Here is a 23,044-nt window from a genome sequence, read left to right as displayed (position 1 = left end):
CCATTTTTTAAGTAGAACCGAATATAAATACTAATAATAATGGTTTCAAATCAAGTTATCCATCAAATTGTGCAATGTAAAAGTAGCAATGTTAAAATTGTGAAATTTACTGTGGTTTTTACGGCATTTTTCTCTAAATGAAAAAAAAAAACTGTACTTTTTATACTTTAATAAACTGTGGTGCCGAATATTGGCTCAGTTGTAAGTATTCACGTTTATTTACGAGTAAGAATGCTTTGAAAAAAAATACATCCGTCGTCATGTCTTTCATAATAATTGTGAGCGATGGGCAAAATTCCAAAAAAAAGTGCAGTTCCCCTTTAAGATGTAAGGATTGTTCCATAATGAACAAAAACAATAAGAAGAAACAAACACTCTCCAGTAATTCTATACAATTTATTTAGTTTATCGGACAGAATGCACACAAAATGGAAGATAAAACAATTCTGATCACAGATATGATAAATGTATGAACACCAACAATGACATTTAATTTCATTTTTATTTGCGTGATGGGAGTAGATGCGACCAGAACAATACAATAAAACAGATTAGAATGGGGGAAAAAAAAAAAAAAACAGACGAAATGTGGATAAAACTTTTGAAGGACGACAAAGTGTGCAGAAAAATACATGAGTTTCTAAACATAGTGACTGTCTGTGCAATTACGACGGATTAAACATCTTCACAATAAAAGCATATGTTATACAGGGGCCGGTTTAGGATGGGAGAAATGTTTCTGCGCCGATTACACAAAAATCCAAGCGTTGAAGTAAAACTGTTTATAAATGTACGGACAAGACTTTCCTTCAAACGACGACTATCTGTTCTGTGGAACAGACCCTGTGTAGAAATATACCACAACCATTTATGAACACGTTTTAATTGAATGAAACAGGACAAAATAACCGTAATGAAGTCATTTGATGGTATATGCTCAATAAATCTTGACTATGTACAAAAAACAATATCTATTAATACATTTTGATCTTATTTACAGTTTTGACGGGGCTTTGTACGTTCTCCTATGTCGCTTATGAGATGACTTGTATTCATTTTCTCTCTGGCTTTGACGTATTTCCCGTACGGAAAGAACATATTTAGTTGATCAATTGATTATTCGTCTTTTGGTGATACAGAGAGTTCAATTTTAGGTAATTTGAACGCACCCTTTGCCCCAATGTCACTGCTGGACGACGACGACGTCGACGACAGCCTCGATTTGGGCGTGGTCAACGACACGCCCGCGCTTCCCTCCACTCCCTCTGCACTACCCTCACCGTACGTCACTTCATACGAGCCCTTGGACTTGGAACCCAGACCCCCAAAGGTGCCAAACTTCAACTTGCCTTTCTTTCCTTTGATCTTTGTTTCTTTAAGGTCAAGTGAAATATCAGCGCCCTCCGCTTCGAGGTGTCCCGAAGGGGAACGAACTGAGAGCCCACCCTCATCGCTCGAAGAGCGATGCCTTGACTTTTTGTAAAGATCCAGTGACGCAGACTTGCTTTTGGGCGAAACACTGAGTCCAGCATCACCCTCTAAATGTAACTTCCCCTCTACACTATGTACACTGAATTCTTTCGAGACCTTGCCTTTTCCACCTGTACTCAGTTCTGCCTCTGATCCCCGAAGATCACCTGCACTCCGGCCCTTTGCTTTTGATTTTCCAAAAAAATTTGGTATCTTAACCTTTATTTTTCCTTCATTTTGCCTTATTTCCGGACTAGAAGCTGTGATGCTCTGTGAGCCGTGAAGCTCTCCACTAGCCGCAACCTTTCCACCACCCGCCTGGTCCTCAAAGTGGGGCAGACTAAAACCGAACCTTGGGAACTTGAGCTTTGGAAATTTCACTGTACCCTCTGGATATCGAAGGCCACCGATGGCGCTGTCGGATTCAAAGCCTGACATTCTGATCTGGGGTGTTTTTAATGTCACATCTGAGCCTTCAAGGGTAAAGTCCTGACTGTTGCTAACAGAACCATGTAAGCCAATGTTGGGGGATTTCAGCTCCTCGGATAAAGATCCATCACCTTTCACTTTTGGGGATTTGATATCAAATTCCACATCAGGAAAATGTAGCTTACCAAACAGTGGCTTTTTAACTTTTGTTCCGTGGACATTAATTTTAGGTGTATCTACATCTACGTCAATTGTTGGTGTTTCGGTCTCAAAATGTGATTTCTTTCCCTTTCCTGTGACTTTAGGAAGTTTGAATTTACCCTTTTTCCCTTTGATGTTAACATCTACATCAGGATAGGAAGCATCCACATTTCCTTTGATACTGGGACCTTCAAATTCACCCCTGGAGCCTTTGATGTCAACTCTTGGACTTTTTAAGTCCAACTCTGGTGTTTTTATTTTTCCACCAAAATGTGGTGCTGTCACATCCATACTACCTTTGAGGCCAGGATTTTTCACATTTAAATCAACTTTTGGCATCGTGATCTTTCCTCCTGGGAGCTTTAATTTAGGTCCCTTGATATTACCACTCGGGCTGCCAATGTCAACATCTGGTCCTTCTATGTCGACCTTTGGAACCTTGATATCAACATCAGCCTTTGGAAGTTTGACGTCAATGTCCGGACCTTCCAGATTTGGACTTTTAAAGCCAAATTCAGGCATTTTAAATTTTGGAAAGGAAATTCCAGTCGTAGGGTTCTCAATTTGAACCTTTGGACCTTTGACATCCACTGCTGGTACTTTTATGTCCCCTTCTATGTTTGGTACGGACACATCTAAATCACCCTTGAGTTTGGGGCCTTCCATATTAAAATCCACATCGGGCATCGATATGTTTGGTCCTGTGATTTTTGGCATCTTGAATTTTGGTCCCTTGATTTTCCAACTGGGACTGTCCATGTCAACATCCGGTCCTTGGATGTCCACTTTGGGGCCTTTAATGTCCAAGTTACCTTTCGGAAGACTGACATCAAATTCAGGGCCTTTAAGGCCAACCTCAGGGACTTTGACATCAATACCTGGACCTTTGACATTTGAACCTTTGAAACCAAATTGTGGCATTTTTATACTTGGAAGTTCAAATCCTGTCTTCGATCCCTCAATGTCAATCTTTGGGCCTTTGATATCCACTTCTGGTGTATTTATATCTCCTTCAAAAGTTGGTACTGACACATCTACATCACCTTTGAGTTTTGGGCCTTTAAGATTGAAGTCCAGATTTGGCATACTGATGTTGGGCCCTGAGATTTTTGGCATTTTTATATTAGGTCCCTTGAGCTTCCAACTGGGACTGTTGATGTCAACATCTGGTCCTTCAATGTCCACTTTTGGTCCTTTGATATCCAAATCAGCTTTTGGAAGACTGACATCAACATTAGGGCCTTTAATGTCAACCTCTGGGACCTTGATATCAATATTTGCCTTTGGAAGGTTGACGTCAATGTCAGGACCCTCCAGTTTTGGACCCTTGAAGCCGAACTCTGGCATTTTCATTTTGGGTAATCCAAATCCAGACTTATGCCCCTTAATGTCGACATTTGGGCCTTTTATATCAATTCCTGGTGCTTCGATATCTCCTTTCATTGTTGGAACTGACACATCTACATCACCTTTGAGTTTAGGGCCTTTCATATTAAAATTTACATCGGGCATGGAGATATTTGGACCTGAGATTTTTGGCATCTTAAAATTTGGTCCCTTTATCTTCCAACTCGGACTGTCCATGTCAACATCTGGTCCTTGAATGTCCACTTTAGGGCCTTTGATGTCCAAATCAGCTTTTGGAAGATTGACATCAACGTTAGGGACCTTGACATCAATATTAGCCTTTGGAAGGTTGACGTCAATGTCAGGGCCCTCTAGTTTTGGACCCTTGAAGCCAAAGCCTGGCATTTTCATTTTTGGTAATTCAAATCCACCCTTATGCCCCTTAATGTCAACATTTGGGCCTTTTATATCAATTCCTGGTGCGTTGATATCTCCTTCAAATGATGGCACTGACACATCTACATCACCTTTGAGTGTAGGGCCTCTCATATTGAAATCCACATCTGGCATGGATATGCTTGGGCCTGATATTTTGGGCATCTTAAAATTAGGCCCTTTGAGTTTCCAACTCGGACTGTCCATGTCAACATCTGGTCCTTGAATGTCCACTTTAGGGCCTTTGATGTCCAAATCAGCTTTTGGAAGATTGACATCAACGTTAGGGACCTTGACATCAATATTAGCCTTTGGAAGGTTGACGTCAATGTCAGGGCCCTCTAGTTTTGGACCCTTGAAGCCAAAACCTGGCATTTTCATTTTTGGTAATTCAAATCCACCCTTATGCCCCTTAATGTCAACATTTGGGCCTTTTATGTCAATTCCTGGTGCTTTGATATCTCCTTCAAATGTTGGCACTGACACATCTACATCACCTTTGAGTTTAGGGCCTCTCATATTGAAATCCACATCTGGCATGGATATGCTTGGGCCTGATATTTTGGGCATCTTAAAATTAGGCCCTTTGAGTTTCCAACTCGGACTGTCCATGTCAACATCTGGTCCTTGAATGTCCACTTTAGGGCCTTTGATGTCTAAATCAGCTTTTGGAAGATTGACATCAATATTAGCCTCTGGAAGGTTGACGTCAATGTCAGGACCCTCTAGTTTTGGACCCTTGAAGCCAAAACCTGGCATTTTCATTTTTGGTAATTCAAATCCACCCTTATGCCCCTTAATGTCAACATTTGGGCCTTTTATGTCAATTCCTGGTGCTTTGATATCTCCTTCAAATGTTGGCACTGACACATCTATATCACCTTTGAGTTTAGGGCTTTTCATATTGAAATCCACATCTGGCATGGATATGCTGGGGCCTGAGATTTTTGGCATCTTAAAATTAGGTCCCTTGAGTTTCCAACTCGGACTGTCCATGTCAACATCTGGTCCTTGAATGTCCACTTTAGGGCCTTTGATGTCCAAATCAGCTTTTGGAAGATTGACATCAACGTTAGGGACCTTGACATCAATATTAGCCTTTGGAAGGTTGACGTCAATGTCAGGGCCCTCTAGTTTTGGACCCTTGAAACCAAAACCTGGCATTTTCATTTTTGGTAATTCAAATCCACCCTTATGCCCCTTAATGTCAACATTTGGGCCTTTTATATCAATTCCTGGTGCTTTGATATCTCCTTCAAATGTTGGCACTGACACATCTACATCACCTTTGAGTTTAGGGCTTTTCATATTGAAATCCACATCTGGCATGGATATGCTTGGGCCTGAGATTTTTGGCATCTTAAAATTAGGCCCCTTGAGTTTCCAACTGGGACTGTCCATGTCAACATCTGGTCCTTGGATGTCTACCTTAGGGCTTTTGATGTTCAAATCAGCTTTCGGAAGACTGACATCAAATTCAGGGCCTTGAAGGCCAACCTCAGGGATCTTAGCATTAATATTAGCTTTGGGAAGGTCTATATCAATGTCAGGACCCTGCAATTGTGAACCTTTAAATCCAAATTGTGGCATCTTGAATTTTGGCATTTCAAATCCAGCACTAGGTCCTTTGATGTCACCTTCTGGACCTTTGATATCAATTGAGGGTCCTTTGATATCTCCCTCAATATTTGGTACTGACATGTTCAAATCACCTGTAATTTTAGGGCCTTTCAGATGGAAGTCCACATCTGGCATCTTGAATTTTGGTCCTTTGATCTTACTGCTGGGACTGTCAATGTCAACATCAACATTTGCCTTAGGTAGTTTAATGTTAACATCAGGAGTCTCCAACTTGGGACCTTTTACAGCAGCGCCTGGTACTTTTATATCAACTTTACCTTTCTTTGGACCCCGGAATCCAAACTTTGGCATTTTAAATTTCGATTTCTTACCGCCGATTTCAGGAACTTCAAGCGTGACATCTGCGACGTCAAGTTCAGCTTTTGGTAATTGAATGTTTCCTTCAATGTCACCCTTGAATTTTGGGAGGCTTAGGTCACCATCTTTGCCTTTAGGACCTTTTAGATGAAAATCCACATCTGGCAAAGTGATGTTTGGTCCTGAAAGTTTTGGCATCTTCATTTTTGGCCCCTTGATCTTACCACTGTCAATGTCAACATTTGGTCCTTTGATGTCCAAATCAGTTTTTGGAAGACTGATATCAACCCCAGGGACATTCACATCAATATTAGCCCGAGGAAGGTCCACATCAATGTCCGGACCTTCAAGCTTTGTACCTTTTAAACCAAATTGGGGCATTTTTATTTTTGGTAATTCGAATCCTGTCTTTGGTCCCTTGATGTCAACTTTTGGGCCTTTGATATCCACTTCTGGTGCGTTTATTTCTCCTTCAATAGTTGGTACTGACACATCTACATCACCTTTAAGTTTTGGGCCTTTAAGATGGAAGTCTAGGTTTGGCATGGTGATGTTGGGGCCTGATATTTTTGGCATCTTAATGTTAGGCCCCTTGAGCTTCCAACTGGGACTGTCGATATCTGGTCCTTCAATGTCCACTTTAGGACCTTTGATGTCCAAATCAGCTTTTGGAAGATTGACATCAACATTAGGGCCTTTAATGTCAATGTCAGGGCCCTCTAGTTTTGGACCCTTGAAGCCAAAATCTGGCATTTTCATTTTTGGCAATTCAAATCCAGCCTTAGGCCCCTTAATGTCAACATTTGGGCCTTTTATATCAAGTCCTGGTGCTTTGATATCTCCTTTAATTGTTGGCACCGAAACATCTACATCACCTTTGAGGTTAGGGCCTTTCATATCAAAATCCACATCTGGCATGGAGATGTTTGGTCCTGAGATTTTTGGCATCTTAAAATTAGGTCCTTTAAACTTCCAACTGGGACTGTCAATATCTGGTCCTTGAATGTCCACCTTAGGGCCTTTGATGTCCAAATCAGCTTTTGGAAGACTGACATCAACCTCAGGAACCTTGACATCAATATTACCCTGAGGAAGGTCCACATCAATGTCCGGACCTTCGATTTTTGAACCTTTGAAACCAAATTGGGGCATTTTCATTTTTGGTAATTCAAATCCAGCTTTAGGCCCCTTAATGTCAACTTTTGGGCCTTTTATGTCAATTCCTGGTGCGTTGATATCTCCTTCAATAGTTGGTACTGACACATCTACATCACCTTTGACCTTTGGGCCTTTAAGATGGAAGTCTAGGTTTGGCATGGTGATGTTGGGGCCTGATATTTTTGGCATCTTAAAGTTAGGCCCCTTGAGCTTCCAACTGGGACTGTCGATATCTGGTCCTTCAATGTCCACTTTAGGACCTTTGATGTCCAAATCAGCTTTTGGAAGATTGACATCAACATTAGGGCCTTTAATGTCAATGTCAGGGCCCTCTAGTTTTGGACCCTTGAAGCCAAAATCTGGCATTTTCATTTTTGGTAATTCAAATCCAGCTTTAGGCCCCTTAATGTCAACTTTTGGGCCTTTTATGTCAATTCCTGGTGCGTTGATATCTCCTTCAATTGTTGGCACTGACACATCTACATCACTTTTGAGTTTTGGGCCTTTAAGATGGAAGTCTAGGTTTGGCATGGTGATGTTGGGGCCTGATATTTTTGGCATCTTAAAGTTAGGCCCCTTTAGCTTCCAACTGGGACTGTCGATATCTGGTCCTTCAATGTCCACTTTAGGGCCTTTGATGTCCAAATCGGCTTTAGGAAGATTGACATCAACATTAGCCTCTGGAAGGTTGAGGTCAATGTCAGGACCTTCTAGTTTTGGACCCTTGAAGCCGAAATCTGGCATTTTCATTTTTGGTAATTCAAATCCAGCCTTAGGCCCCTTGATGTCAACTTTTGGGCCTTTGATATCCACTTCTGGTGCGTTTATTTCTCCTTCAATAGTTGGTACTGACACATCTACATCACCTTTAAGTTTTGGGCCTTTAAGATGGAAGTCTAGGTTTGGCATGGTGATGTTGGGGCCTGATATTTTAGGCATCTTAAAGTTAGGCCCCTTGAGCTTCCAACTGGGACTGTCGATATCTGGTCCTTCAATGTCCACTTTAGGGCCTTTGATGTCCAAATCGGCTTTTGGAAGATTTACATCAATATTAGCCTTTGGAAGGTTGACGTCAATGTCAGGGCCCTCTAGTTTAGGACCCTTGAAGCCGAAATCTGGCATTTTCATTTTTGGTAATTCAAATCCAGCTTTAGGCCCCTTAATGTCAACTTTTGGGCCTTTTATGTCAATTCCGGGAGCGTTGATTTCTCCTTCAATTGTTGGCACTGACACATCTACATCACCTTTGAGTTTAGGGCTTTTCATATTGAAATCCACATCTGGCATGGATATGCTTGGGCCTGAGATTTTTGGCATCTTAAAATTAGGTCCTTTAAACTTCCAACTGGAACTGTCAATGTCTGGTCCTTGAATGTCCACCTTAGGGCCTTTGATGTCCAAATCAGCTTTTGGAAGACTGACATCGACCGCAGGAACCTTGACATCAATATTACCCTGAGGAAGGTCCACATCAATATCCGGACCTTCTATTTTTGAACCTTTGAAACCAAATTGGGGCATTTTCATTTTTGGTAATTCAAATCCAGCTTTAGGCCCCTTAATGTCAACTTTTGGGCCTTTTATGTCAATTCCTGGTGCGTTGAGATCTCCTTCAATAGTTGGTCCTGACACGTCTACATCACCTTTGAGTTTTGGGCCTTTAAGATGGAAGTCTAGGTTTGGCATGGTGATGTTGGGGCCTGATATTTTTGGCATCTTAAAGTTAGGCCCCTTGAGCTTCCAACTGGGACTGTCGATATCTGGTCCTTCAATGTCCACTTTAGGACCTTTGATGTCCAAATCAGCTTTTGGAAGATTGACATCAATATTAGCCTCTGGAAGGTTGACATCGATGTCAGGGCCCTCTAGTTTTGGACCCTTGAAGCCAAAATCTGGCATTTTCATTTTTGGTAATTCAAATCCAGCTTTAGGCCCCTTAATGTCAACTTTTGGGCCTTTTATGTCAATTCCTGGTGCGTTGATATCTCCTTCAATAGTTGGCACTGACACATCTACATCACCTTTGAGTTTAGGGCTTTTCATATTGAAGTCCACATCTGGCATGGATATGCTTGGGCCTGAGATTTTTGGCATCTTAAAATTAGGTCCTTTAAACTTCCAACTGGGACTGTCAATGTCTGGTCCTTGAATGTCCACCTTAGGGCCTTTGATGTCCAAATCAGCTTTTGGAAGACTGACATCAACCGCAGGAACCTTGACATCAATATTACCCTGAGGAAGGTCCACATCAATGTCTGGACCTTCGATTTTTGAACCTTTGAAACCAAATTGGGGCATTTTCATTTTTGGTAATTCAAATCCAGCTTTAGGCCCCTTAATGTCAACTTTTGGGCCTTTTATGTCAATTCCTGGTGCGTTGAGATCTCCTTCAATAGTTGGCACTGACACATCTACATCACCTTTGAGTTTTGGGCCTTTAAGATGGAAGTCTAGGTTTGGCATGGTGATGTTGGGGCCTGATATTTTTGGCATCTTAAAGTTAGGCCCCTTGAGCTTCCAACTGGGACTGTCGATATCTGGTCCTTCAATGTCCACTTTAGGACCTTTGATGTCCAAATCAGCTTTTGGAAGATTGACATCAATATTAGCCTCTGGAAGGTTGACGTCGATGTCAGGACCCTCTAGTTTTGGACCCTTGAAGCCGAAATCTGGCATTTTCATTTTTGGTAATTCAAATCCAGCTTTAGGCCCCTTAATGTCAACTTTTGGGGCTTTTATGTCAATTCCTGGTGCTTTGATATCTCCTTCAATTGTTGGCACTGACACATCTACATCACCTTTGAGTTTAGGGCTTTTCATATTGAAATCCACATCTGGCATGGATATGCTTGGGCCTGAGATTTTTGGCATCTTAAAATTAGGTCCTTTAAACTTCCAACTGGAACTGTCAATGTCTGGTCCTTGAATGTCCACCTTAGGGCCTTTGATATCCAAATCAGCTTTTGGAAGACTGACATCAACCGCAGGAACCTTGACATCAATATTACCCTGAGGAAGGTCCACATCAATGTCCGGACCTTCGATTTTTGAACCTTTGAAACCAAATTGGGGCATTTTCATTTTTGGTAATTCAAATCCAGCTTTAGGCCCCTTAATGTCAACTTTTGGGCCTTTTATGTCAATTCCTGGTGCGTTGATATCTCCTTCAATAGTTGGTACTGACACATCTACATCACCTTTGACCTTTGGGCCTTTAAGATGGAAGTCTAGGTTTGGCATGGTGATGTTGGGGCCTGATATTTTTGGCATCTTAAAGTTAGGCCCCTTGAGCTTCCAACTGGGACTGTCGATATCTGGTCCTTCAATGTCCACTTTAGGACCTTTGATGTCCAAATCAGCTTTTGGAAGATTGACATCAATATTAGCCTCTGGAAGGTTGACGTCGATGTCAGGACCCTCTAGTTTTGGACCCTTGAAGCCGAAATCTGGCATTTTCATTTTTGGTAATTCAAATCCAGCTTTAGGCCCCTTAATGTCAACTTTTGGGCCTTTTATGTCAATTCCTGGTGCGTTGATATCTCCTTCAATAGTTGGTACTGACACGTCTACATCACCTTTGACCTTTGGGCCTTTAAGATGGAAGTCTAGGTTTGGCATGGTGATGTTGGGGCCTGATATTTTTGGCATCTTAAAGTTAGGCCCCTTAAGCTTCCAACTGGGACTGTCGATATCTGGTCCTTCAATGTCCACTTTAGGACCTTTGATGTCCAAATCGGCTTTTGGAAGATTGACATCAATATTAGCCTCTGGAAGGTTGACGTCGATGTCAGGACCCTCTAGTTTTGGACCCTTGAAGCCAAAATCTGGCATTTTCATTTTTGGTAATTCAAATCCAGCTTTAGGGCCCTTAATGTCAACTTTTGGGCCTTTTATGTCAATTCCTTGTGCGTTGATATCTCCTTCAATAGTTGGTACTGACACATCTACATCACCTTTGACCTTTGGGCCTTTAAGATGGAAGTCTAGGTTTGGCATGGTGATGTTGGGGCCTGATATTTTTGGCATCTTAAAGTTAGGCCCCTTGAGCTTCCAACTGGGACTGTCGATATCTGGTCCTTCAATGTCCACTTTAGGACCTTTGATGTCCAAATCAGCTTTTGGAAGATTGACATCAATATTAGCCTCTGGAAGGTTGACGTCGATGTCAGGACCCTCTAGTTTTGGACCCTTGAAGCCGAAATCTGGCATTTTCATTTTTGGTAATTCAAATCCAGCTTTAGGCCCCTTAATGTCAACTTTTGGGCCTTTTATGTCAATTCCTGGTGCGTTGATATCTCCTTCAATAGTTGGTACTGACACATCTACATCACCTTTGAGTTTTGGGCCTTTAAGATGGAAGTCTAGGTTTGGCATGGTGATGTTGGGGCCTGATATTTTTGGCATCTTAATGTTAGGCCCCTTGAGCTTCCAACTGGGACTGTCGATATCTGGTCCTTCAATGTCCACTTTAGGACCTTTGATGTCCAAATCAGCTTTCGGCAGATTGATATCAATTCCTGGACCTTGAATATCAACATCAGGCACATTGACATCAATATTAGCCTTTGGAAGGTTGACATCAATGTCAGGCCCCTCTAGTTTCGGACCTTTGAAGCCGAAATCTGGCATTTTCATTTTTGGTAGTTCAAATCCAGCCTTATGCCCCTTAATGTCAACATTTGGGCCTTTTATGTCAAATCCTGGTGCTTTGATATCTCCTTCAATTGTTGGCACCGAAACATCTACATCACCTTTGAGTTTAGGACCCTTCATATTGAAATCCACATCGGGCATGGAGATATGTGGGCCTGAGATTTTTGGCATTTTGAATTTTGGTCCTTTAATCTTGCCACTTGGAGTGTCTATGTCAAAATCTGGTCCTTTGATATCCATTTTTGGAGCTTCAATGTCAACGTCGGGGACCTTGATGGAAATATCACTCTTTGGAAGTTTCACAGCAACTTCAGGACCCTCCGGTTTTGGGCTTTTAAATCCAAATTCTGGCATTTTGAATTTAGGTAATCCAAAACCAATTGAAGGACCTTTCACATCAACTTTTTTGCCTTTGATATCAAGTTCTGGTGCTTTTATGTCTCCCTCGATGTTTGGTACTGACACATCTACATCACCTTTGACTTTTGGGCCTTTCAGATTGAAATTCACATCTGGCAGAGATATGTGAGGTCCTGTAAGTTTTGGCATCTTAAATTTATGTCCTTTGACCTTACCAGTAGGACTAGGGATGTCAACATGCCCCTTAATGTCAGCACTTGGGCCTTTAATATCAATTTCTGGTGCTTTGATATCTCCTTCAATAGTTGGTATTGACACATCTACATCTCCTTTGACCTTTGGGCCTTTCAGATGTAAGTCCACATTGGGCATGGAGATGTTTGGTCCTGAGATTTTTGGCATCTTTAATTTAGGTCCCTTTATCTTCCAACCGGGACTGTCAATGTCAACATCAGGTGTTTCGATATCCAATTTTGGAACTTTGATGTCCACATCAGCTTTCGGCAGATTGATATCAACTTCTGGGCCTCCAATGCCAACATCAGGAACCTTGACATCAATATTACCTTTGGGGAGGTTTATGTCGACATCTGGACCCTCAATTTTAGGTCCTTTGAAGCCAAACTCTGGCATTTTGAATTTCGGTAATCCAAAACCAATTGTGGGTCCTTTGAAGTCTGCTTTTGGACCTTCGATATCCAATCCTGGTGCTTTTAGATCTCCTTCAATAGTTGGTACAGAGACATCTACATCTCCTTTGACCTTTGGGCCTTTCAGTTTGAAGTCCATATTGGGCATGGAGATGTTTGGTCCAGATATTTTTGGCATATTTAATTTAGGTCCCTTAATCTTCCAACCGGGACTGTCAATGTCAACATCTGGTGCTTCAATATCCAATTTTGGACCTTTGATGTCTAAATCAGCTTTGGGCAGATTGATATCAACTTTTGGGCCGTGAATGCCAACATCCGGAACTTTGACATCAATATTAGCCTTGGGGAGGTTTATGTCAACATCTGGACCCTCCAGTTTAGGTCCTTTAAAGCCAAATCCTGGCATTTTAAATTTCGGTAACTCAAATCCAATATTAGGTCCTTTCAAGTCTGCTTTTGGACCTTCAATATCCAATCCTGGTGCTTTTATATCTCCTTCAATAGTTGGTACTGACACATCTACATCTCCTTTGACCTTTGGGCCTTTCAGTTTGAAGTCCATATTGGGCATGGAGATGTTTGGTCCAGATATTTTTGGCATATTTAATTTAGGTCCCTTAATCTTCCAACCGGGACTGTCAATGTCAACATCAGGTGTTTCGATATCCAATTTTGGACCTTTTATGTCCAAATCAGCTTTGGGCAGATTAATATCAACGTCTGGACCATGAATGCCAACATCAGGAACTTTGACATCAATATTAGCCTTGGGGAGGTTTATGTCAACGTCTGGACCCTCAAGTTTAGGTCCTTTAAAGCCAAATCCTGGCATTTTAAATTTGGGTAACTCAAATCCAGTGTTTGGGCCCTTAATGTCAACTTTGGCACCTTTTAGTCCAACTTCTGGTGCTTTGATATCTCCTTCGACAGTTGGTACAGAGACATTTACATCACCTTTGACTTTTGGACCTTTCAGTTTGAAGTCCATATTGGGCATGGAGATGTTTGGTGCTGAGATTTTTGGCATATTTAATTTAGGTCCTTTAATCTTCCAACCGGTACTGTCCATGTCAACATCTGGTGTTTCGATATCCAATTTTGGACCTTTGATATCCAAATCAGCTTTCGGCAGATTGATGTCAAATGCTGGGCCTTGAATGTCAACATCAGGGACTTTGACATCAATATTAGCTTTGGGGAGGTTTATGTCAACGTCTGGACCCTCCAGTTTAGGTCCTTTAACACCAAATCCTGGCATTTTAAATTTGGGTAACTCAAATCCAGTGTTAGGGCCCTTAATGTCAACTTTGGCACCTTTTAGTTCAACTTCTGGTGCTTTGATATCTCCTTCGACAGTTGGTACAGAGACATTTACATCACCTTTGACTTTTGGACCTTTCAGTTTGAAGTCCATATTGGGCATGGAGATGTTTGGTGCTGAGATTTTTGGCATATTTAATTTAGGTCCTTTAATCTTCCAACCGGTACTGTCCATGTCAACATCTGGTGTTTCGATATCCAATTTTGGACCTTTGATATCCAAATCAGCTTTCGGCAGATTGATGTCAAATGCTGGGCCTTGAATGTCAACATCAGGGACTTTGACATCAATATTAGCTTTGGGGAGGTTTATGTCAACGTCTGGACCCTCCAGTTTAGGTCCTTTAACACCAAATCCTGGCATTTTAAATTTGGGTAACTCAAATCCAGTGTTAGGGCCCTTAATGTCAACTTTGGCACCTTTTAGTTCAACTTCTGGTGCTTTGATATCTCCTTCGACAGTTGGTACAGAGACATTTACATCACCTTTGACTTTCGGACCTTTCAGTTTGAAGTCCATATTGGGCATGGAGATGTTTGGTGCTGAGATTTTTGGCATATTTAATTTAGGTCCTTTAATCTTCCAACCGGTACTGTCCATGTCAACATCTGGTGTTTCGATATCCAATTTTGGACCTTTGATATCCAAATCAGCTTTCGGCAGATTGATGTCAAATTCTGGGCCTTGAATGTCAACATCAGGGACTTTGACATCAATATTAGCTTTGGGGAGGTTTATGTCAACGTCTGGACCCTCCAGTTTAGGTCCTTTAACACCAAATCCTGGCATTTTAAATTTCGGTAACTCAAATCCAGTGTTTGGGCCCTTAATGTCAACTTTGGCACCTTTTAGTTCAAGTTCTGGTGCTTTGATATCTCCTTCGACAGTTGGTACAGAGACATTTACATCACCTTTGACTTTCGGACCTTTCAGTTTGAAGTCCATATTGGGCATGGATATGTTTGGTGCTGAGATTTTTGGCATATTTAATTTCGGTCCTTTAATCTTCCAACCGGTACTGTCCATGTCAACATCTGGTGTTTCGATATCCAATTTTGGACCTTTGATATCCAAATCAGCTTTCGGCAGATTGATGTCAAATTCTGGGCCTCGAAGGTCAACATCAGGAACCTTGACATCAATATTAGCTTTGGGGAGGTTTATGTCAACGTCTGGACCCTCCAGTTTAGGTCCTTTAACACCAAATCCTGGCATTTTAAATTTGGGTAACTCAAATCCAGTGTTAGGGCCCTTAATGTCAACTTTGGCACCTTTTAGTTCAACTTCTGGTGCTTTGATATCTCCTTCGACAGTTGGTACAGAGACATTTACATCACCTTTGACTTTCGGACCTTTCAGTTTGAAGTCCATATTGGGCATGGAGATGTTTGGTCCTGATATTTTTGGCATATTTAATTTCGGTCCTTTAATCTTCCAACCGGTACTGTCCATGTTAACATCTGGTGTTTCGATATCCACTTTTGGACCTTTAATGTCCAAATCAGCTTTTGGCAGATTGATGTCAAATTCTGGGCCTCGAATGTCAACATCAGGGACTTTGACATCAATATTAGCTTTGGGGATGTTTATATCAACGTCTGGACCCTCCAGTTTAGGTCCTTTAACACCAAATCCTGGCATTTTAAATTTCGGCAACTCAAATCCAGTGTTAGGGCCCTTAATGTCAACTTTGGCGCCTTTTAGTTCAACTTCTGGTGCTTTGATATCTCCTTCAACAGTTGGTACAGAGACATTTACATCACCCTTGACTTTTGGACCTTTCAGTTTGAAGTCCATATTGGGCATGGAGATGTTTGGTGCTGAGATTTTTGGCATATTTAATTTAGGTCCTTTAATCTTCCAACCGGTACTGTCCATGTTAACATCTGGTGTTTCGATATCCAATTTTGGACCTTTGATATCCAAATCAGCTTTCGGCAGATTGATGTCAAATTCTGGGCCTTGAATGTCAACATCAGGGACTTTGACATCAATATTAGCTTTGGGGAGGTTTATGTCAACGTCTGGACCCTCCAGTTTAGGTCCTTTAACACCAAATCCTGGCATTTTAAATTTCGGCAACTCAAATCCAGTGTTAGGGCCCTTAATGTCAACTTTGGCACCTTTTAGTTCAACTTCTGGTGCTTTGATATCTCCTTCGACAGTTGGTACAGAGACATTTACATCACCTTTGACTTTTGGACCTTTCAGTTTGAAGTCCATATTGGGCATGGAGATGTTTGGTGCTGAGATTTTTGGCATATTTAATTTAGGTCCTTTAATTTTCCAACCGGTACTGTCCATGTCAACATCTGGTGTTTCGATATCCAATTTTGGACCTTTGATATCCAAATCAGCTTTCGGCAGATTGATGTCAAATTCTGGGCCTTGAATGTCAACATCAGGGACTTTGACATCAATATTAGCTTTGGGGAGGTTTATGTCCACGTTTGGACCCTCCAGTTTAGGTCCTTTAACACCAAATCCTGGCATTTTGAATTTGGGTAACTCAAATCCAGTGTTAGGGCCCTTAATGTCAACTTTGGCACCTTTTAGTTCAACTTCTGGTGCTTTGATTTCTCCTTCGACAGTTGGTACATTGACATTTACATCACCTTTGACTTTCGGACCTTTCAGTTTGAAGTCCATATTGGGCATGGAGATGTTTGGTGCTGAGATTTTTGGCATATTTAATTTAGGTCCTTTAATCTTCCAACCGGTACTGTCCATGTCAACATCTGGTGTTTCGATATCCACTTTTGGACCTTTAATGTCCAAATCAGCTTTTGGCAGATTGATGTCAAATTCTGGGCCTCGAATGTCAACATCAGGAACCTTGACATCAATATTAGCTTTGGGGAGGTTTATGTCAACGTCTGGACCCTCCAGTTTAGATCCTTTAACACCAAATCCTGGCATTTTAAATTTCGGTAACTCAAATCCAGTGTTAGGGCCCTTAATCTCAACTTTGGCACCTTTTAGTTCAACTTCTGGTGCTTTGATATCTCCTTCAACAGTTGGTACGGATACATTTACATCACCTTTGACTTTTGAACCTTTCAATTTGAAGTCCATATTGGGCATGGAGATGTTTGGTCCAGATATTTTTGGCATATTTAATTTAGGTCCCTTAATCTTCCAACCGGTACTGTCAATGTCAACATCTGGTGTTTCGATATCCAATTTTGGACCTTTGAGGTCCAAATCACCTTTTGGGAGATTGATATCAAATTCTGGGCCTCGGACGTCAACATCAGGTATCCCGACATCAATATTAGCCTTGGGGAGGTTTATATCGACATCCGGACCAGCGACTTTCGGACCTTTTAAGCCAAATTTTGGCATTTTGACTTTTGGTAAATCAAATCCAGTGTTAGGCCCCTTAACGTCAATGTAGGCACCTTTTAGTTCAATTTCTGGGGCTCTGAAATCTCCCTCAATAGTTGGTAATGACACATCTACTTTACCTTTGACGTTAGGTTCTTTCAGATGTAAATCCACATTGGGCGTGGAGATGCTTGGTCCTGTGATTTTACCCGTCTGGAATTTTGGTCCCTTGATTTTCCCACCCACGTCAATGTCAACATCTGACGCTCTGATGTCCAATTTTGGGGCTTTGATGTCTAAATCGCCTTTGGGTACTTTTATACCCCCCTCAATAGTTGGTACTGACACACCACCTTTGAACTTAGAGCCTTTCAGATCCACAGTTGGCATGGTGACATTGATTCCAGAGGTTTTCGGCATCTTGAATCCAGGTCTTTTGATCTTCCAACCTTGACTGTCTATGTCAACATCTGGTCCTTCAGTATCAAACTCAGGGCCTTCAATATCAACCTCTGGGAATTTGACCTTAATATTAGCCTTTGGAAGGTCCGCATGAATGTCTGGGCCCTCCTGTTTTGAACCTTTCAAACCGAATTCTGGCATTTTCATTTTTGGAAATTCAATTCCAGTATTCGATCCCTTAATGTCAACTTTTGAGCCTTTTATACCAATTTTGGGAGCTTTTATACCGCCTTCAATATGTGGTACTGACACATCTACGTCACCTTTGAGTTCAGGGCTTTTTAGATTTAATTCCACATTTGGCATGTCAATGCTCGGTCCTGAAACGTTAGCTTTGGTAATATTTAAACTAACCTTTGCACCTTTTCTTTCTTGGCCTTCAGTATTTGCCTCTATCTTTGGAGTCGCCACATCAAAAGTTGACCCCTTCGTTGCAAATGATGTTACATTTATCTGAGGTGATTTGAAATCCCCCCTTTTCCCCTCAATAGTCATTTCTGGACCTTTAACATATTTGCTCTCGGTAACTTTTGTTTGCATGGTGTACTTGGCGTTCCCAGAAGGACCTTTTAAGTCGCTTCCAGCATTTGTGTAACCTCCACTCATTGAGACGTTTGGAATGTGAATGGTGCCTGATCCCTCTGCATGTGGGTGAGTGACAGTCACTTCAGGTAACCTCACCTTTGCCCCCTCATCTATCTGTGTCTTACCTATGGATGTCACAAAAATTGACCTGCCTTTTTCTGGTACAGACCCTCCGTTTTCGTTGTCTGTTGTGAATACCTCACTACTTCCCACACCTCCCATTGAAACATGCCCACTACCAGTGTTTGCGTTTCCCCCTAGTTTGTAAGAGAAAACCCCTCCTTCAGCTCCCCCGTCACCAGAAGGACTGCCCTGTGACAACTTTAAATGAGGCGAGCCAGCCCCTGATTCTTGCCTTTGCCCTTTGAACTCTGGGCCTGAAAGCTCCAGTTGCTCACTGATGCCAGTCGGCATGTCCACAGTGTAGGTGGTGATACGCCGGGTGATCGTTGTTATTGTGCTGCCGTCACTACTTGTGCTGCTGTGCCGTTCTGTGCGCACATCCACTCCGTCTCCGAGTTCTTCAGACTTAAGCCTGGGTTTGATCTTCTTTGTGTAAATCCTTTTGTAGTCCTCCTCATCACCACCCTGTTTAGAGAAAAATAACACACAGTGAGAGAACGTATTGATTCAAAGATTATTAAATAACAAATACTATGTTCGGATACCTTATGTCAGACTTGGGCAAATTAAGGCCCGGGGCCCACATGTGGCCTGTTAAGGTTTTCAATCTGGCCCGCCGGACATTCACAAATATTTTGTTTACATCTTTAAGATGGAAACTGTAGCTGCCATTATGTTGTGCAGTGATGTTTTGAAATGACCGTAAGTCTTGAACTATACAAAGTATTTCAATGGTTGGAATCTGCGCTTTTGCATGATATACTAGTTACTATGGTAATCTAGTTAGTTACTATGGTAATATAGCAGCTCAGACGAAGCACCAAGCAGTGTGGGTGGGGTGCGTTTCCACAGAGTGTTTCCAGAGAGGCCAGCCTGACAGATGCAGAAGGAGTTTTTTAAAACAAAGTTCTAAAGCTTATCAGATATATCAGATTGTAGGTGAGGGGTTTTTTTTTACCCTTCACATTCATATTTTGCTGTGTTTGTTGCGTTTCACTTGATTGTAAAATATATGGATGGAGAGGGGGTGTGACGTTCATATGTTGTCAATATTCAGTGTTTTATCGTTCATAGTTAATATTTATAAATGGTTGATTTATATAGGGTATTAAGGTAAAGTTTTGTACCTGACAAGTTGACGACGTCACGCTAGCATCACGTGACACCTCTGATGAAGGCTGCAGAAGCAAGGTAGCCGAAACTTGTCAGGTGCAAAACTTTACCTTACTAGCCTATATATATCAACCATTTATAAATACACATCGGTAGGCTAAATGAACTTCTTCAACATACATGGTTAATATTGTAAACCCCACATTCTTTATTTTCATGTATATTCCGGGTGTCTCATTCACTTAATGTAAAATCCTGTTCCGTTTTTTCAGGCGGTCTGTCATAAAGTTTTTAGCATTCAGACATTATCGTGAGGTTTTTGTATTAGTGTTCCTAAAATTACTGGACTACAGGTGTGTTCACTTATCCATGAAGCAGTCTCACACATGAACTTAAATGTGTCAGTATTTTCTCTTTTTGAGCCCCACAAAGTGGTCAAACTGTAAATATCGTATCGCCACCTGTTTGTAGCATGCATTGTTGTCGCAGTTTCGATTACCAAATTTGGAGAGGCTGCAAATCGCCATGTAAAATTACAAATTGAATGTAAACTTGCATCGAGCGAGCGCATTTTGAAAAGTTACCCTGTTTATGAGCGCCTTTAGCATTCAGACATTATTGTGAGGTTTTGTATTAGTGTTCCTAAAAATAGACACACAATTTTGTTCTCTAAATTTGGCCCACTAAGGCAAAATAATTGCCCGGGCCTGCCTTATGTTGACACTATTGTCAGATGTTGAACTAAAACTACTGTTACTGCTGTACCAGAAGACTAAGCTCCAGTGATCTGCATCATCTCTGCATGGGTATGTGTACTAAATTGTGATAGATAGATAGATAGATAGATAGATAGATAGATAGATAGATAGATAGATAGATAGATAGATAGATAGATAGATAGATAGATAGATAGATAGATAGATAGATAGATAGATAGATAGATAGATAGATAGTACTTTATTTATGTTGACATGTATAATGGATGTTAATATGACAATGACAATAAGTGGATTGATTGGTTTAACCCTTGTGTAATGTTCATATTGTTGTTACTCAGCCAGTGTTTGTGGGTCTGATGGACCCTTTGCAGATGTTTACCTTATCCCAATAAATATCTGTGCAGTATTTTAACATAAACGTGTTTGATTGTGAGGCATTAAAAGCCACAAAATGCAACGGGTCCATCAGACCCGCAAACGCTGGCTGAGTAACAACAATATGAACGTTGCGTGGAAATTTCTCTGCCAGTTTCTCCCTCTCACAGGGATTCTTCTTTTGTGTTTCTGCACCTGCGGTTCCCACACAAGGTTGCAACATTGTTTGTCAACACTGTCTGCTCTCATTTTCTCGCACATTTGACCCGCTGATGCTCCTGTCTAGGCCTGCTGTATGTGTGTGTGTGTGTGTGTGTGTGTGTGTGTGTGTGTGTGTGTGTGTGTGTGTGTGTTTGCTGTCCTTAAAAATGGCCAACTCGCATAACTTACTACGATGTGTGTGTATGGTCAAATCTACCTAGCAACAGCGGTCGGTCCTCACAACTACAAAAGTGATTTTTTTGTTTGTTTTTACTTTGTGTGTTTTGCATTCTGAAGTGAGGTTGCAACTCTCTACTCCCATCTAGTGCTTGATATATTTTTTTCATCATTCTAGCTATAGTGGAACGGGGGGCCCTCACAACCTACTGACCAAAACGTGGGTCCACACAAAGTAGGCAAGACATGTATGCGTGTGTGTGTGTGTGTGTGTGTGTGTGTGTGTGTGTGTGTGTGTGTGTGTTTGCTGTCCTTAAAAATGGCCAACTCGCATTACTTATGAAGGATATATACATATTTTCATATATCCATATTTCTGTGTTACTTCTTTACTTTCATAGTCATACTACAAATAGCTAATGTTCCATATTGTACTCTTTTGCTTTCAAATCATCTAATGACAAAGTGCTTGCACTGGGGCCGGCCTTGATGTAGAAGGCAGAGAGGAGGAATCCTCCTTGCTTTACTTCCCAGGCCGACTCAAGATAAGAGACACAATGAGCATGTGTTTGAGGTGAGACAAGTGAGGGCGGGGGGAGATATTGAAGAAGAGAGTGTTTTCCGGGATGTTTTCAGATCAACTTGGGCTACGCATTTGTATGTGTTGTTCGAGGCTGGTCTCTATTCTCAAATATTTGAAAATAAATTACAAAATACCTATCCTGTCCCTGGTGGTACTTTTGAGTTCAGTTTATATGTCATCTAAGGAACTTGGGACTGACCAGCGTTTTTAAATTACCCTTGGAGGAACATCTGGTCAGACGCAACAATTTGGGGGCTTCGTCCGAGATGACACGCTGACAATTGGACCTTCTCTTGCACTCTTCTCGACAGACTCACATGGCCAATATAATTCAAGGTAAGCAGAGCCTTTTTACTAAAATCTGCTTTAGGAGTCTGCCCAGAAGTCTGTAAGTCAAACACTGTTTTGTACCCCAGACAGAGATTGGTGATTTTGATAGATTGATTGCATTTTTGCCGAGCCTGCCATTGCATTAAAATTGTAAATAAGTGGTCAACTTATTATTACCGTGACGGGCAGTTTCATTGACGAGTGAACTAATAGTTGGGTGTGGCTCACCCTGGGTAGTTGGTCGCCGCCTAATAGAGTAACGGGATGGATGCCCATCATATGGTACAGTAAATACTCCCTGGTTCTGAGTTCCCTGTTGACATTTTTATGTGCACACAAACTAAGGATGGGTTGGAAGCCATTTGTAATAAGTACAATAAAGATTCCCTGGTTGCGAGGTCCATGCGGCATTAACTTGTGCGCTAAAATTAAGGATCGTACGGGAGGAGGCCCTTCTGTACCATACGACAAATTCCACGGCTGGAGGCCATTTGTAATAAATACAATAAAGATTCCCTGGTTGCGAGTTCCCTGTGGCATCTTTATGCGCACTAAAATTAAGGAAAAATAGACACAATGGCCAAGGAGTGTGACAGACAGGAATGTGATGGCGGTCGGGGAGGAATGTGATGAATCATTACTGTTTAATGATCAATTGAATGCACTGTTGTCGACAATGGAATTAGCAGGTAGAGTTTAAAAAATAAAAAAAGAGAACGTTCCTTGAAAGGGTTAAGAGCGAGTTTATAACACTCGTAAAGTCGTGAACTCAAACTGGAAGTTTTATGGTAAAGTGAAACGCAGAGAAAGAGCGTAGGTGCAGCTTTTTCTTGTGTGTGTGTGTGCGCGTGAGTGCTTACACGTGCGTGTGTGTGTGTGTTTGTGTGTGTGCTGCTGGATGCGCGTGCTTGTGTGTGTGCGTGTGTGTGTGTGTGTGTGCGCTGGTGAAAATGGAACACGCAGGGAGAGAGAAAAAGGAGCAGGGTTGGTGCTCGAGAATTTAAGACTTTGGCGTATGATAAAAGTAAACGGGGATTACGTGGAAAAACGAAAAGCAGCAAAAGAACCGATGATTAATGAGATA

The 23,044-nt window shown here is 41.5% G+C and overlaps 1 protein-coding gene across 2 annotated transcripts in view; it reads right to left on the bottom strand.

Annotated features, from left to right (window-relative positions):
- Window positions 1–382: 382 nt before the first annotated feature.
- The window catches only part of ahnak (AHNAK nucleoprotein), a 69,868-nt gene continuing 47,206 nt past the window's right edge, over window positions 383–23,044 (bottom strand). The window contains exons 6-7 of one of the 2 annotated variants that reach the window (XM_062044332.1): window positions 15,744–18,927; window positions 383–15,317 (exon numbers count right to left, since the gene is read on the bottom strand). In XM_062044332.1, the coding sequence (XP_061900316.1) occupies window positions 1,117–15,317; window positions 15,744–18,927 (17,385 nt within the window). In that variant the 3' untranslated portion in view covers window positions 383–1,116. Of the gene's footprint in view, window positions 18,928–23,044 lie in introns of both variants that reach the window. The other variant, XM_062044331.1, reaches the window with a different exon arrangement.

The sequence above is a fragment of the Entelurus aequoreus genome, linkage group LG04 (genome assembly GCF_033978785.1).
Source record: "Entelurus aequoreus isolate RoL-2023_Sb linkage group LG04, RoL_Eaeq_v1.1, whole genome shotgun sequence".
In the NCBI taxonomy this organism is placed as follows: Eukaryota; Metazoa; Chordata; class Actinopteri; order Syngnathiformes; family Syngnathidae; genus Entelurus; species Entelurus aequoreus.
Note: the sequence above shows the minus strand (reverse complement) of the source record. Positions and strands in the feature narration are given on the sequence as shown.